The following is a 17,300-nucleotide window of genomic DNA, read 5'->3' as shown; positions in this document are numbered from 1 at the left end:
GGGTGCAGGAGAAGGGTCCAGACTGGGGCAAGGGGTTGGGGTGCCAGACTGGGGGTGAGAGCTACGGGTGTGGGCTCTAGGATGGGGTAGGGATGAGGAGTTGGGGGTGCAGGAGGGTGCTCTGGGCTGGGACCGAGGGGTATGGAGAGTGGAAGGGGGATCAGGGTTGGGGCAGGGGGGTGGGACGTGGGCAGGAGTTGGGGGTGCAGGCTTTGAGCTACGCTTACCTCAAGCAGCTCCCAGAAGCAGCGGCATGTTCCCCCTCCGGCTCCTACATGGAGGCGCTGCCAGGCGACTCTGTGCGCTGCCTTGTCCATAGGCACTGCCTAGCCAATGGGAGCTGCAGGGGGCAGTGCTTCGGGCAGGGGCTGTGTGCGGAGCCCCCTGTCTGCCCCTACGCGTAGGAGCTGGAGTGGGGACGTGCCTCTGCTTCCTGAAGCTGTGCGGAGTGGGGCAAGACCCTGACCCGGCTTCCTGGCTGGAGCTTGAGGGCCAGATTAAAACATCTGGAGGGCCGGGTGCAGCCCCCAGGCCGTAGTTTGCCCACCCCGGTCTAGCCGTTCCATTGTGTGACGGCAGGACTGTTTGTTCACAGTGAAGTTTCTTATGGAGAACCTTTCCACAGAGGTGACCTGACCTGCTTTTTAAAATGAAAGAACTCGGCAGCTAAACCATAAAAACAATTAGGCCTAATTACCCTTCAAAATTAGTTTTTACAGAAGGATGCTGGGTTTGAATGATGAAATAATGACCCCACTTAGCACTTCTGTGGGGCTTCCCATTTGCAAAGCCCTGTACAAACATCCACTAATTAACCCCTACAGCACCGCCCTCCCCTCACCACCTGGGCGGTAGGTGCCCATTTTACAGATGGGGAATGAGATGAGACAGATTCGGTCGAGCACTGCTTGGCGTCAACTGGTTCGAGTCCCAAGGGTTCCCTTTGTCACACGGTCACCTCTGGGCCCTCTTCCATGCACCTTTCCCGGGCCCGTCGGCAACATCCCAGATCCTCAAAGACATTTAGGTGCCTAATTCCCATTGATTTCCTGCTCCCTTGGAATCACTTCTAGAGGCCCACTTCTGGTTGATTTGTATATAAATTGTCTGTGTCTCCTTGTTTGGCTTTAGCCTGAGAGCTTCTCAGAGAAGGTACTGTCCTGGGCTGTCTGCACAGCATTTTGAGGGTGCTACCATCAGTAAATACATTTGTAACAATAAGAATAATGGAAATGCGTCAGGCTAGGCTCATTGGGATAGAATTGACAGGGGAATGTTAGAGACACAAGATGGGTGAGGTAATATCTTTTATTGGACCCAGGGGTGTTGAAACAGGGTGGCCAGGGGGCCATGGCCCTCTCACTTTTTACCAGCCATAAGGGCAAGTGATGGGGGAAGGGGTCGAAGAGGAGCAGGGAGGGGGCGGAGTCTTGGGGGGGAAGAGGTGGTGCAGGAGCAGGTCCTTGGGGGAAGTGGCGGGGCCTGGGACGGGACCCTGCCCCGCCCGCTTTTAGGGCACATCCACCGCTCCTGATTGGACCACATTCTGTTGATGAAAGAGATGCTTTCAGGCTAAACGAAGCTCTTCTTCGGGTCTGAGAAGAGTTCTGCATAGCTCGAAAGCTGCCTTTCACCCACAGAGGTTGGTCCAATAAAAGGTACTGCCTCTCCCACCTGGTCTCTCTAATATCCTGGGACCAACGTGACTACAAGAACCCTGCAAAGAGGTGCCTGTTCATTAGAATATCTCATCTCACTTAGTCAACTCCTTCTAGTTGCAGGGGCCTTGGGCACTGGTGCACCTCAATCCCTCCTGCTCTCCGCCTGGCACACACAATAGTTTAGTCTCCTGGGAGTCGTAATGCTTTGGGCTTGTGATGCGGATGAGGGTTATTGGAGGTCAGACTAGACAACCCAGCCTTAAACTCTATGGCTTGGCCCAGTTTGGTAGCTGGTAGATATGCAAAATGAGCTTAATTTACACACCAAGATCATGCCACGAGTAAAGTGAGTCACAGAAAAATTTACTAAGAGGAGGGTGTGAGATAAATGATACTCCTGGGGGAATTCTGCACCACTGCGGAATGCAGAATTTTGCAGAAATTAATGTTGTGTGTGCAGAATTTCCTTTTCCCCCCACAGAAATGAGCTGCAGGTATGTTGGCCAAGGCTAGGGGCCACTGGACCAGACAGAGCGCAGCTCGCCAATAGAAGACAAGGCCAGGGGGAGCGGGAGGGACCTGGAGGGTTCCCACCAGCTTCAGTTCCCAGCACACCCCAAGGGAAGGTGGTGTTGGTGCGCAGGAAACTCCATGCCAGCCCGGGACCCAGCATCAGATTGTTTCTCCATCTGGATCGCTGGGCTCTAGTGGGGTAGGGGGTGTGAGTGTTTGGGCAGGAGGTCCCTGCAGCTGGCCTCTGGGGGCAGGGGATATGCGTTTCTGGCCCCCCCAGCTGGGCTCTGAGTGGGAGGGGACAGAGAAACAGGAACTGGGTTGTCGTATGGGGTTTCTTTAACACTCTACTCCTAGGGGAGTTTTTGTGCGTATCTGTATTGTTACATACTTGCTGACAGGTATTTTGAAATAAATTACCAAAATAATTGAAACTGGCATGATTATAGAGTGTGATTTTGACAAATAAAATTTGCAGAATTTTAAAATATTGTGCACAGGATTTTTAAATTTTTGGCGCAGAATTCCCCCAGGAGTAGATGAAGCAGCTTCCCCATCCTTCCCCAGAGAGAGACACTCTTGAATGTCTCCTGCACCATCCCCTACGTCAACTCCCATTGACCTGAGTAGGAGCTGCGCTCTCTAATTATCCCAAGGACTCTGCCTGGTCCCCACCTCCCATCCAATTGGTGTAAATTACTCCATTTAACTGCTTATGCCTTTACATGGGTTTTCTCTCCCAGTTCACACCCACCCTGCTGCTTTTATGAGTAGCCGAACTGCTCTCTGCTGGTGTAACTCTTTGACGTCAGTAGGCTTGACATTGGAGATCAGAATCGAGGCCCCTGGGACCACGCGTGAGTAAGGACTCACAGGACACACGTTCAACCTGCATAACTGGATGCCTCCCAAAGCGGTTGAGTGACTGTCCCTCAGACCCCTCTGCAAGCGAATGCCAGAGCCAGGATCAAAACTTGGAGGTGGGGGGGGGGATTCCTGATTCCTAAAGCCATTCTTGTTGCTAAAGACCATGTTACTCCTATAAAGCCCAAGGAACCACTCGTTCTGCTGAACAGTGGGATTGTTTGCTTAACTCAGGAAAAAGCTATTGGATCTTGTGCGATGGCTTCTGATCTGCTGCAGGCTTCCAGCCCAGTAGGAGAGGAAGGTTCTGCAGGAAATACAGTCAAACCTCTTAATTCCAGTGGCATGGTGCAAAAGGGACCACCAGCATAGAGCAACCGCAGCACAAAGCATGGACTAGAATAAGCCCATTCTCCAGTCATTGGTTTTTGTTCTGTGCCCCTCTCCAAAAAGCTAGTTGTTTGACTTATTTCTATAGTTCGTTCTATACACAAATTGAGGTCCCGAGGGACAGCTATTCTTTATGTGCAACACAGCTCCACAGTTACGGGAGAGAAACCAAGTAACAATCAAAACCCTTGGGGAAATCATTTAATATTTCCAGCCTTCTCACATGGGTTCTTGACACTCGGGTCTGCGGAGGGGAAACACTGATTTATGCCATCAGTCATTAGACAATGTAGAGGTGAGGTCAGGCGCGGGCATTCTTCATCTCTTCTCTGGTGCTGAAAGATCCCTTGGGCAAGGTGGAATCAAAGCATTTCAAATGGTAGAGGTCATGAGAGTGACACCATAAGAGGTAAAAGAGCATAGCCTCCTGCCTCCTCCTATATGGTTGACACCTATATATCTTCATATTGCCATTGTTTCCGCTTGAAAAATTGCATGTCATTTGTTTCACTTTTTCCTACCCTCCTCTGTCCTTAAATCCTCTTGATTTTCCACCATGATCTATAGGAATCGTTTGTGTCAAGGCTGACGATTATGTGCTACAGAATTTTTATAGGACTAATGGGCTAAGCTGTGAGATGGGCTTTAGCCAACAGGTGTCTGCTCTTTTGTAGCCTGACAGAGACCCTGTAAATTAAAATCACATCCACAACTTTGGGCATTTTTCTGCGTTGATTTTGTGGTCGCCAATTTTCCTAGCAGAGAAGTGCCAGGGGCTCGGCCTCAGCATTCCAGTGGATGGTGCCGGCCTGCAGGAGGTACAGCGCGATCCAGAAACTGGTGAAGTTTGTCAGTTCCCAAAACCCCAGTACATTTCTGCAGGACCTTGACTCTACAGCACAGCTATCGAGATAATTACTTCTGGTACCCTAGCTGCTCCACTCCATGACAGTCGTCTGCTTTCTTCCCAACTCCAGATTTTCTGTCTGTCCATTCAGAACAAACCTCGGGAAAGGTGGGGGATCAGGGATAATTTGAGCTTGTACAACACAAGGCTAGATTGTGACAGTATCCTGTTACCATTCCGCACCCATGTGACTACTACCGTAGGAGCACACCGCCACAGGAGAGTCTCATCCAGTGGGACCTACTTATCGGACGAGTGGTTTAGAATAAGTTCTAGAGATGGTCCCCAGCCATGATGTTGGGACTTGGATGAAACTCCTCCAAAAGCCTGGGGCTGTTTGGAGCCATCAAAACTGCATGGTTCCAGGGTGAAACTCAAGAAGGCAGAGCATCTGCATGGAGGAACCCTAGCTATTGAATTTGCTCTTATTAGGGATCAGGATGAGCCCGAAACCAGCCACCTTCTGAGTACATTGTAAGACCCATCTGTATACTTGGTCCTGTTAGATCCACAAGAGGGGCTTTAATGAAGCCGGAGGACAGCCAACATTCCTCTGGGCAGGAGGAGCCAGTGTTGCTCAGCCGCTCTCTGTGTCGATAACCATTAGCGCGCTAATTCAGGCAGTGGAGAATTTGAGTTTTGGTCGCTTAGTAGCTGAATTGACTCTTCCTCCTTTATGGACAGGGTACCAAGAGATTGGGGGTCTGTATCTGGTCTCCTCAGCTGAGCTGGTCCTGATTGGCGCCCTGGGAAAGGAGAGGAGAAATAGTTCCAAAGAGCCCCAAAGCAGACGTGGGGTAGAGGGTATGAGAGGCAATTGTCAGGGATCAGCCTTGTGTTCTGTGTTTGTACTGCACCTTGCACTGTGGGAGTCCAGGTCCGTGACTGAGGGTTGCTGTGTGCTAATAATTGCTAATGGATATGGGGTGTGCAGGCGTTACCTGTGTGTATTGAGGGCCTCAATCCTGGGGCAGCTCTGCAGACCAGACACTGGCAGACCTGAACCCAGTTCGGTCTTAATTGTGAGCAAGCATCCAATAACCAACTCCAGTGCATGTATGATGATGAGGGGCCAGATCCTAAACTCTCGTGGAAGCCAATGGGTGTTTTTAATTGAGGAAAGACCTTAGGCTTTGGTCAATAATTAATAACCTTATTATTATTATTATTATTACATGCTTTTCCTTGGAGAGAGGCTACTATACAGGGAGCTATAAGCTCCTCTCTGCTCCTTTGAGATGAGGTGAGAGAGAAAATTCAGTAAGGCCTCAGATTTCAGGCTCAGGTTTCCAAGGTGGTGGTGGAACCTGAGTGAGAAGCAAATATTTGGCCAAGTGCACCCTGAAGCGAGCTGGTATCCGGTGTAACTTCACAGCTTGCCCATATGTTGTTACTTATATGTCAGCCTTTTTGAGTAATGACGTACGGGGCCCGGGCGAGAGTTGGCTTTTGTCAAGCATATATTTCAGTGGCGTTTAAATAAACCCATCGAGCGGCACGTCTCGTGAACTTTTTTCTTCCATCCATCTGCACCGAGCCGCCCGCGAAACGAAATGGATGAGGCCTTCATGCCGCCTTCAGTCCCTGGAAAATGAGCCAGTCCAGTTAACAATAAATGGTGGCCAAGTGGAACACACATGACTGGTCTAGTGAAGAAGAAAAGAAAGTTGAGCAATAATGAAGTCCCTGCGTCCGTGTCCCTGTCCGTGGACAGGAAAGGACGGGTGGTTTATAACTGTTTATTGGAGTTAATGGTAATAAATTCCTCACTTGTGAGGCATTAACTTTAATGTTTTCATTCTGTGATGATTTAGGTTTTCCCTTTTCACGTTGTAAATCATGCTGTCCCGGTAGCACAGCAGGTCGAGTGGCTGACATAATGTTATGCTGGGGGGAGAGAAGTAACAGGGGAGCGAGATCTCTCTCCCTATATCTGTATATATAAAAAGAAGACTTGTTAAAAAAAAAAAAGTGTCCTCATAAACTCCTCGGACCGAGGGACAGACGAACAAACGCATCAGAGCAGAAATGTGCAAGTCTCAGTTGCAAAGCTGGAGCAAAGGGCTGGTTTCCATAGCAACTTCCAAACGGTACTTGGTGCTAAAGGGTTGGGTTGTTTTTTTTTATTTCCACCCTCCCTCTTTGCTGAGTGTGGGCCCTGAGCTAATGAGCTGTGCAAATAGATAGTGAGATTTAGTGTTTTTTATTTTGCAATTATAGACTTAGTGGTTTGGATGGAAACTTAGGAGGCAGCACCTTTGGCCCCATTCTGGATTCCATTTTTGCTTTTTGCAAAGTTGGTTTCACTTCAGACTTGCTGTGAAATTTTCCAGGCAGAATAACAGACACTGAGAGTCCCCCTACATGCCCCAAGTCAGTACTAGTCCCATCTGAAATCAAGGAATTCTGTCTGTTCTGTCTTGTTTCATTGTCAGCCATAGACACCACAGTCATGGACTCCTTAGGAAAACCTACACTAACTAGCTAGCTCTGTAGATAGAGGTCTGTCTCTGGCTGGCTGCCTTTCTGATCCACCAATATTATGCCAATAACTATGTGGCCTCTACAAGAATTTCAAAGCACTGCGTTGTTCCATTAGGACAGTCTTTCATTCTTCAGTGGATTTGTAACTTCCTAGGATGACTTCAGTGGGACTAGTACTTAGTCCTGTGTCAAGAGTTGTCATAGGAACACAGAAATTGTCATAAGCCATCTAGCCTTGAACCCAGGCTTCAGTGTTGACTGTTGGCAGATGCTTTAAAGGAAGATGTATAAAACTCGCACCGTGGCCGGTTCTGCTGTCACGTCCCCCTGAGGACCCTTTTTTCTTAACCTGTCTCTGACTTTGAATGCAAACTTTAGATGGATTGTTTGTATTCAGACAAAACAGCATTGCAGATTGGGATACCATGCAATATGTTAGGCTTTTGTAACTGAAGAGAACAGGACCTGGGTCTGAGCCCTCAGAAATTTCACTTGATAACTCTCCATGTGATTTGCTGCCTTTGAACGTGAACTGCACCTGGGTTGTCAGCCAACTTTCATTCCAAGTAGCTAAGGTAGATGCCTATCCTTTGAACTTGACTTACCAGCCTCTTATGAAAAGTCTTATTGAAGCCCCAGTAAATAACCTCCACTGCCTTCGCTTCATCTCCTTTCTTATTAACCTTCTCAAAAAAAAGCAATACAATTAGTCTGGCACAAGATCTATTTTGGACGATGCATGCTGACAATTGTTTAGTTTCCCATTTTCTGTGAAACAATTGCTCATTTCATTTCCCCCATTTTTTTTATATATATAAACAATTCTAAGTTTTCAAGGCACTGAAAAGTTAGACCAAGTTCCGGAGCTGGGAGACAGAGAGAAGCATGGCTACAAGGGAACAAAGGGCAAGGAGGAAGAGAGAGACAAAGAGAACAAGGGGATGAGGAGCAGCAGAAGGAGAAAAGAAAGAGAGAGCCAGGGATGTGAAACTGGTGTTTTGATTAAACAGAGGAATGGTGGAGGGCAAGGAAGAGGTGCAAGAGATGAGGGTGCAGAGAAAACAGGCCAACATAATGCCATTTGCAACCAGCAAGCTTGCATGAAATTTGCATGAGATTTTTGGTTTCATTAAACCACGTTCTTTTCCTGTTGTAACTCTCTTGACGTCAGTTGAACCACACCAGGTCCAGTGTTGTCTGCTTAACTCTGGCTCTCCAGCTTCTCCATCTTGCGAACGGCTTTGTGAGAAAGAAGGCCTCTTGTGGGCACCCCCCTTCCCCCATCATCTGTTTTCTCTCCCCCCCACACACACATCTGCTGCTTGACTCACCAGATGCTCCATTCTGCAGGCCACTGAGGAGGGCTTTATGGACCACCCTTCTCCATGGGCCTGTGTCTTAGCAACATGAGGCCTCCTACAGAACCCTCTTGAGTTTGAGAGAGATGGAGGGTCAGCAGCTTAAATAAGGGGAGACTCCCCATCTTGTATGGGGGCCCATAAGATGCTGACTGAAAGCGGGATTTGATCCTGCACAGTGTCTTACAGCGATGGTCTCAAATACTGCAGTGAGTTTCGTGTAAGCTGCCATGCTTGTAGATCCATTTACCGTCAAATCCCGTCGTTCGAGTGGATGAAGTTGCTACCGCAGTCAGTTCCTCAGTGTTGGCCTAACTCCGCTCAACAGCAAAACTCCCATTGATTGCAATGGGAGTAGGTAGGTCACTGCTGAGCGCTTTGGAAAATCCCACCTCTAGATTTATTTTAATAAGGTTGCTCTCAGGACAGTGCCTAGGAGCAGGCTCCGGGCTCAGCACGTCTAACCGAAGTGAAGGAGCAGGAATGACAAACGCTCAGGAATTGACTGCAATAGCAACATCTCCACATTCCCTGCCTTTGAACGTGCAGGTAACCTGGGAGGGCTGCCGTGTCCTCCAGGCCTCTTTGGCTGTAGCTACTGTGACGCCTGGGATGGGATATCTAAGAAGGGGTGGGGGTCTGGTGTGAGCACAAATCCCCCTCTCAGATGAAATTAAGATGCACATTTTTAACAGGGAATGTTCATCAATCATTGGGCCAGTTGCCAACAGAGGGGCTAACTTCTCTATCGCTTAGGGCTAGTCTAGGCGGCTAATGACAAGCCAGGCTGTGAACCTACAGTGTACCAGCTTGCCGGGCAATGACTTGCCATGTGGCCTTTGCTGCAGTGCAGCAAACATCCCAGAGTGTGGCTTAGCGTACTAGTTTGGGGACTCTCTTTGCCCAGTAGCTGTGTCCACTTGGCAAGTTACAGCCCGGCAACCTGGTGCGCTGTAGATTCACACGCTGCCTTGCCACGCTTTAACTGGCTGTGATAGACAAGCCCTAAACAATAAAGAAGCTTGCCCGTCCTTTGGCAACTGATGGATTGATGGATTGATCTGGCCCAATGATTGATTAACATTCTCTGTTAAAAATGTGCATCTTAATCCCATATGAGATGGGGATCTGTGCTCACACTAGCCGTGCGAGTGCACGGTCTCTCTCTTTGCCCTCTAGGTGAGGCCTTAGTCTTTAAATCGAAGCTCTGGTTGATTGGCCAAGGTGTTTGGCCTCGGCACAGGAATTACTGGGCGAAATTCTCTGATCAGGAGCGTCGGACCAAATACGTTGTACTCGTCTTTCCTGGCCTTCAGATCTGAGCTGCTTGGCTCAGCGTGTGTCCCTGGCTAGTTTGTGACTAGCCCATGAGGTTTGTTTTTCTAGTGCATGAGAATGAACTGGAGGTATTTAAAAAAAAAAAAAAAGAAAAAAAAGCCCCCCTGACTTTCTTTTCAGGATAATTTCTCCATTTGCTGCCGGCTTGTTCTGTAAAGACCTCCCTCAGCACTGATGCCCTGTTGCAATCCAAGCCATGTGGCCTCTTGTGTTCTTCCCGTGGCTTGGTGTTGCCAGCTGACTATCTCGGATTCTCTTTTCTCATTGAGCGAGAACGCACCCGGTGAAACAGGCCGGGACTCCAGCATCTCTGCTTTTTTGGATACACAATGCCTGCTGGGGAGGGCTCTCCCGGGGCAGCCCACGTCCGTGGCTGGCTTGGAAAATCACCGAGGTGCCGAGAGATGGAATTCTGCTCAGCACTCGTGTGGCAGACTAGGCCGAGGGTGCTCGGGGCGCATCTGGAGGGAGAAGACACTCTGCCTAACAGCTTCTGTCTTCTCTGCATCTCCCCCGATAGAGCAGTGGGTGCAGAACTGCCATGTCCTCTGCAGTAACATGCCTCGCCGCAGATTTCATCTTTATGGCTCCAGGTGTGTTACGAGGGCTGTATCCGGGAGGTTCTGACAGCGATGTTTCTCTTGCGTGCTACAGTCATAAGGGCATTTAGCTTTTAATGTTTCCAGGGTGTGTGTGTGTGTGTGTGTGTGTGTGTGTGTGTGTGTGTGTGTGTGTGTGTGTGTGTGTGTGTGTGTGTAAACTAAGCAATCACATAGCATTTACAAAGGAGGGTAAGTATCATGATTCCTATTTTACTGATGGGGAAACTGAGTCACAGAAAGGCGGTGTGCCTTGCCCAAAGAGAGGTTTTATTATTTTAGTTGTATTGCGGTCGTGTCTAGGAGCTCCAGTCATGAACCAGGTCCTCACTGCACTCAGCACTGTACAGACACACACCAAGAACATGGTCCCTGCCCCAAAATGCTTACAATCTAAGACAAGAGATGACAGGTGGATGCAGAGAGACGGGCAGAGCACGACACAATGTGGATACAGTGAGTCCAATGACAGAGCTGGGTTATGCATGGATGATCCTGGTTCCAGGCTCTGTGCTCAGTCTCCTAGGCCATTCTGCCTTGTTTTTCCCCTCTGCTTGGGGGTGTTTGTTGGACTCTTTATAGCTCCCCAGAATCCTCCTCGACTCAGGAGACCGCAGCAAAAGACAGTGCAGGATCTGCTTGCCCATGAAGGACCAGCACAAGAGGCAGGAGCGGATGAGAAAGATCTGTAGCTTGCAGCTGGCCCCTGGAGCATGTACGCAACCCTCCTCTGCAGTCTTGTTTCTTGGGGGATGGAGAGTGGGGGCTGAGGGAAGCCCCATGCTGATAATGTACTGAAAGTAAATGAAATTAAATACGCAAACCAGCTCTCCCAGCTCCTGCCTTTCCCCCTGGGTAATTCAATTCAAACACTCGTACTGATGGGATCTCACAGGGGCTGCCTCCGTCACCCCGCTGGGGCCTGGAATCTTAACGTCTAAATAAAAGTTTCACTCGAGCATTTTTTATGCTCCTGCCAGCGGGATCAGTGAGCTGGCATCGGGCACACTAATGTAATGTTCATACTTGCCTGTTCCCCCTGTGTACCAGGCAGCGTCAGCCCATTTTCATAATTATAAATGTCCCATAAAATGACATTTAGATTTGCATTAATGAAAGAGGCCTGGATTCTGATTTTAAAAAAATGCTTACAATGCCTTTTTCTTTTTCCCTCTCCAAGTCGGAAGTTCAGCATCAAACAAAAAGCATATGATGTGTCTGTAACAAAGGTTCTGCTCCCTGTGTGGGTGGGGAGCAGAGAGGTCAGACCGGGTGGCCCCTGCACCAGGGTTCTGAGCGACCCCAGCGTCTTGGAAAGTCGTGGATTCTGATCAGCACTGCTCAGCCGGCCCCTATGTCAATAATGGGCTTCCTGCAGCAAAACTCCATGTCCCACTTTAGAAACGTAGGAATTGCTATCGCCTGTCAGACCAGTCCAGTGTCCTGTGACTGGCAGTGCCTGATACCATCTGCTTCAGAGGAAGGTGCCAAATTTCCACCGGACACCAAATAGTTATCGGTCCGGTTATGCCCTGAAGCTTGAGGCCTTATATCCCTTCCAAACAGATGTCCAGTCTTGGTTTTGAATCCTACTGTGCCTCAGCAGTATCTTGCTGCAGGGGTTTTAATTTGCCGCCTTTCTGTTCCATGGGGAAAAGCCAGGTCTACTGAATAGGGGTGAAATTCACCAATGTGGGACCGATGCACCACTCAAGCCTTCAAACTAGAATTTAAGTGATGGGCCTCTCCCCAGAAGTGAGCTTCACCCTAGGAGCCAGATCCTCACCTGGTGTAAATTGACCTCAGTGGCGTTATGGATCTGTCCCCGTGGATGGCTCCGATTCCCAGGTAATATCGAGCACAGAGGGGGGTGCCCACGTGGGGGGGTATATACAAAACCAGACTTTGTGCCTTTGATGCCGCTCTCGTGTCTGGCATTCACGCTGAGAGCCGTGGGTGGGGATTTATAGCAGCCCCCGAGTTTGCAAACTACAAAACACAAAAAGGAAAAGAGTCTGCAAAGGAGGGAGGTGACACCAGGGATAGATTGGGCCGGGAGGGAGACACGCTAGGGAAACAGGAGCAACCCTTCTGGTCTGGGATTCTGGGAAGTTACTCATACTTAAAAGGCTGCCAAGCTCAGGCATTGGGGAGATGATTAGTGGCTTGTAGTGAGTCATTTTTTATTGTGTTTCAGCACGAATTATTAAGACCCAAGGCGGAGGGGCAGGGGGATGCTCTCAGTAGCAAGCCCTGGGCTGTGGAATTCCAGGCTGGATTTTGGGGATGAGGTGCAGTCTGGTCAGTTTCACAGCCTCCCCTCCGTAAGTCTTGCAACCCGCGAGGGGTTTGGATGCTAGTCGCTGGGCGAGGGTCTCCGGCCCCAGATAGGCAGGAGGCCAGTCTAGATGATCGTGATTGTCCCTTCCGGCCTCAAAGTCTGGGAATAACGAGCCTGATCCTGCCAGGGGGCAAAAGCCTCCTCCAACTTGCTGACAATCCCGGAGCTCTCACTGGTGGCCAGGGGCGTAGCGCCTGACATGAACGGCTCTGCCCCCAAAACCAGCCTTAGCCTTTTGGGTTGGAGGAGAAGGATCTTGAACTACTGGACCCTACCGGGGAGGAAGTGGTGGGGGGGCACATGCTGGAGGCTACCCCTGGGAGGCTGGTCTGGGGACCATGGCTAGCTGCTCAGACGATCTGCTCCAGCCAAGATCTTCTGGGCATGGACGAGTGCTGTTAGGGGAGCTTACGGCTGAGTCACCCCCATATTTCTAGATCTCCAAGGCAGGTGGGAGCGTGCAGCTACAAGATTTGTGGACCCCAAGTGCCATCTCTGTCCGCACAGCGTGGGGCTGGACCCAAGGTGACGGAAGCACGGCTAGTGGGCCTGATCCTCCTCTTGCTAGCTCCTAGGCCAGAGCCTGATGGAAGGACTCCTGCTGACTCCGGTGGGCTTCGGATCAGTGTCCTAAATGAGTGATGTCCCTGTAGTCGATGTGGACCCTTGTCTGGTGCCCGACCCCTTGTGCAGACACTAACGCCAGGGCAAAGTGCAGGGCAGGGTGGGCCCATTGGTACGAAAGCAAGAGGACCCAAAAGACAGCACCCTGCTTAAGGTCGCAATGGAGAAGAGGGGATAGGTGCCGTCTGGGATCCTGCTGGAGAGGCTCAGGACTTTAATTTTTGGGGGGTTGCTTTGGAATGACAGGGTTGGGCACAATAAAAGCTCATGAGATAGAAGGATCTGAGCGGCAAAGTGAACGGGTGCATGTGCATGAATCGTAGGTGTGGTTCTTGACACTGGTATTCTGTGCTATGTTGCTATGTCAGAATCAGCTGATGCGTCTTCGGTGACTCCTGCAATCTTCTCCCTTAGTGCTTCCTTTGTTTTCTACCCGTAAAATTCCCCCTGCAGACTTGGTGGTGGTCTGCGTGTTACCATGTTTCTCCTGCTTTCTGCCTCCGTCTCTCTGCCTGCTTCATGTACGATGACATTAAAAAGCCCTAGTGGGGGCGGATGGATGGACATCTCGATAACCTTAATAAAGTTTGGTCTAACAAGGTTCATTGTGAGCCTAGTTCTTAGAGCAGGTAAGTATGCCCAGTGGTCTGTGATGGGATGTTAGATGGGATAGGATCTGAGTTACTACAGAGAATTCTTTCCTGGGTGCTGGCAGATGAGTCTTGCCCACATGCTCAGGGTTTAGCTGATCGCCATATTTGGGGTCAGGAAAGAATTTTCCTCCAGGCAGATTGGCAGAGGCCCTGGAGGTTTTTCGCCTTCCTCTGCAACATGGGGCATGGGTCACTTGCTGGAGGATTCTCTGCAGCTTGAGGTCTTCAGACCACAATCTGAAGACTTCAATAACTCAGACATAGGTTAGGGGGTTGTTACAGGAGTGGATGGGTGAGATTCTGTGGCCTGCATTGTGCAGGAGGTCAGACTAGATGATCATAATGGTCCCTTCTGACCTTAAAGTCTATGAGTCTATGAGCAGACTCCTATAGATAAAAACTGATGTGGGTGCTGGGATGCCTCACAGTTTGGAAAAGCTCTGTTGACCCTTCTAGCGGGCTGGGGTAGCCAATTTGGGTGTGATGCGTACAGAAGGGTTCACATGAGAGTACAAATCGTGCAGGTGTGTGCGTACACATTGGTTGCATACATGCTTGGCCAGGCATTGTGTGTCTGTGGTTCTGCCTGGTCGAGGAAAAGTGCAGCCCGCAGATAAGAAATTTTTTGTGTGTTTCACAAGACTTGGCTTTGGTCTCTTTAGGATCAGAGGACGGCATACAGAAACCTGCTCAAGAGTTGGGGACTGTTTTGAAGCAAGGATACTTGGAGAAAAGGTCCAGAGGTAACAGTCAAATAAACCAGTTTTAAAGTGACCTACAAAGCAGGGTGGGTGGGTTTATGCCCCTTTATTTATGCTGCTTAGTGAGGATATAGAAATGAGTCAGAGAGTAGGAGGTGGTTGTGGGAGTGAAAAAGGTTTATTTGCTGCTTGTTTTTGCTTTGCAAATTCAAATCTTGTCTCTGCGGATGACTGGAGAACTGAATAGGTTCATGACAGCAGCCATACCAAGATGACACAAAATAAACCAAAAGGGAAAGGCTTTTAGTCAGATGATTTAAAATACCTTGGGTGGGATTTTGAAAAGCACCCGAGTGATTTAGGAACTCACGTCTTATTGAAAGCCAGTGGACTTATGCACCTAAATCACTTGGGCGTTTCCAAAAGCCCAGCCGTTACTCCCTGTTATTACCTACTGTATTTAACTACAGCGCGTGGGAGGAAAGCTCTCTTCGTTAAAGATTCAACACCACTTAAGAGCTGGGAGAAGTCTCCACCGTAGTGTGAGTCATCCAAGTAGCTCTACAACAAAAACGGGGTGGATAAGATTTGAAGTCTTAATTATTCTCACAGTGAAGAACAAGCAGGAAAAAAATCTTTTGTACAGGGAAGGGTGTGTGGAATCTCTCAGGTTTTGTTTATGCATCATAAGTAACAAAGGGTGCACCTTATGCAGGTCGTCATTCTGCTGAAAGAGCAAAGCCCAGAAATGGGATTAACCATTAAGGTCTTGTCCTCACTAGGGAGAAAGGTGGGTTCTTCACTCAGGTTAGCTCCCATGGGGTGAAATCTTAGGGAAGACAAGGCATTTGTAGCTTTCGCACATGTCAGCAGGTCGAGGAAAAGATGATGCAGGAGGCTAAGGTTTGCTTTGACTTGCTAATGCCTGTGAAAGCTACAAACTGCCTGTCTTCATTAGGCTTTACATCATGTTAGTTGCCATGTGTTAGCTAAACCACGTTAAGAACACACCTTTTTTCCTAGTGAAGACATGCCCGCAGGAGTCAAAGGTGTGGGGCAGAGTCTTGGGTCGTCAGCACCATATCTAGTGCTCAATTCTGAGAGTTGACTCTAGATTCCAGCCCCCTGATGCTATGAAGGAATTTGTGGGGCTATGCAGGGACGGAGGGTTTATACTGACTATAAATACACAAAAGAGACCATGAGATCTTTTCCGCAGTGCTCTTAACCCCTGCTTTGTTTCCCGTTTCCCCCACAGACCATGGTTTCTTTGGCTCAGAGTGGCAGAAGCGATGGTGCATCCTCAACAAAAGGACCTTTCTGTACTATGCAAATGAAAAAAGTAAGCGGCAAAGCACCTGCTTTGTGTTCTCCAAGCCACGTCTGGTGGCTGGGAGCTCAAATGGGCTGGGACGAGACGGGGCGGGCCCTTGTTTAACACTATTGCCTCATGGGGAGATAGTTGCAGAGCATTCTCTCTTGAAGTCCCTGGGGCTTCAGGGGAAAAAACTGGCCCAGCGAATTGGAGTCATTCCTTAGTTTGCACTATTGAATCCTGTCATTTTCTGTTGTTTGTATTAAAGTATTGTCTAGAGGTTCTACTGTGCTAGATGCTGGCTGGCTTGTGCCTTGCAGGAAGGTTGATATCCCTTCTGTTTTTCATCCCCTCTTGTGTAGCTGTGAATGTTCTCATTAGCCATACAAATCACTAATCTCTGGAGGAAGGTTTAACCCTGCTAAGCTCTTAGCCTCAATGATGTCTTGTGGCAGCGAGTTCCACAGGTTAAAGATTATGCCTATGCACCAATTTCCTCCTCTTCATTTTGCTCCAAAACCAGGTGTCGGCTGCCATTTTCAAAGGTATCTCGGGGATTAGGATGCTCAGTTCTTCCTACGATTCATATCTCAGTCCTGGTTTTCTTAAGAGTCCATTGCTTCCTGCTATCTGTTGGTGTCTCACTTGAAGTTCCGACTTCTCATTTCACCCAGCTGGTAAATAATGATGATGTGCCCGAGGGTGATTGATGCCAGATGAGGCATCAGCGGGAGGCATATTTAGAAAGATCTTGGCCTTGTTTTATTTCAATATACTTATTGGTAAAGAAGGAGAGAAGAGAAACACAGGAGTGGAACTGTGTAAATAAAATGCTGAACCAAGTTTTCCATTAGGCATCAGCTGGGCTTTAACTCCCCAAGTGACTGTATATAATCCATGTGTCAGTGTATATAAATATTTTGCAGTTATGGTCCATCAGGTACATATAAACACACAGCTAATACCTCCAACAGAGTTTGGCACGGCTAGATATATGGGCTTTGTTATACAGTTCCGCCCATCCAGAAACGCTGCATGCTGACAGCTTTAACGCACGCACATCATATTCTTCGTTTTAAGATGACTCTTCTGCTGTTAGGACAAAAAGAAAATCCGCTGACTCTCACAGATGGGGATAATTTTGTCCTTCTCTAGCACCCTTCTTCTGAGGATCTCCGAGCACGTTAACAAGATCAGGCTTTGCTACCCCAGTCACCCAAGGGGGTAGGTCTGTTTTTAAAGCGACACTATTAAAGGCACAAGCGCAAACTATCCTAATGCACAGGAAAGATAAGAAATAGGTAAGAGATCACTCTGGCCTACCCAGATCTTCAACAACCTGAAACTCAAAAAAGAATCCTCCAACAAGTGGAAACTAGGTCAAATTGCAAAGGATGAATATAAAAAACCAACGCAAACAAAACTAGAAAGGCCAAGGCACAAAATGAGATTAAACTAGCCAGGGACATAAAAGAGAAATGTTTTACAGTAAGAAACAGGAGGAAGACCAAGCACAAGCACAAGGTCGGCCTGTACTCAATGAGGAGGGAAA

General features: G+C 48.7%; 1 protein-coding gene across 1 annotated transcript in view; it reads left to right on the top strand.

Annotated features, from left to right (window-relative positions):
- The window catches only part of SKAP1 (src kinase associated phosphoprotein 1), a 237,276-nt gene that overhangs the window by 168,022 nt on the left and 51,954 nt on the right, over window positions 1–17,300 (top strand). Inside the window, exons 5-6 of the mRNA XM_030541459.1 lie at window positions 14,395–14,475; window positions 15,692–15,775. Coding sequence (XP_030397319.1) covers window positions 14,395–14,475; window positions 15,692–15,775 — 165 coding nt within the window. The remainder of the gene's footprint in view (window positions 1–14,394; window positions 14,476–15,691; window positions 15,776–17,300) is intronic.

Source organism: Gopherus evgoodei, chromosome 23 (genome assembly GCF_007399415.2).
Source record: "Gopherus evgoodei ecotype Sinaloan lineage chromosome 23, rGopEvg1_v1.p, whole genome shotgun sequence".
NCBI classification, from domain to species: domain Eukaryota; kingdom Metazoa; phylum Chordata; order Testudines; family Testudinidae; genus Gopherus; species Gopherus evgoodei.
This window is presented reverse-complemented; position numbering and strand designations above follow the sequence as displayed.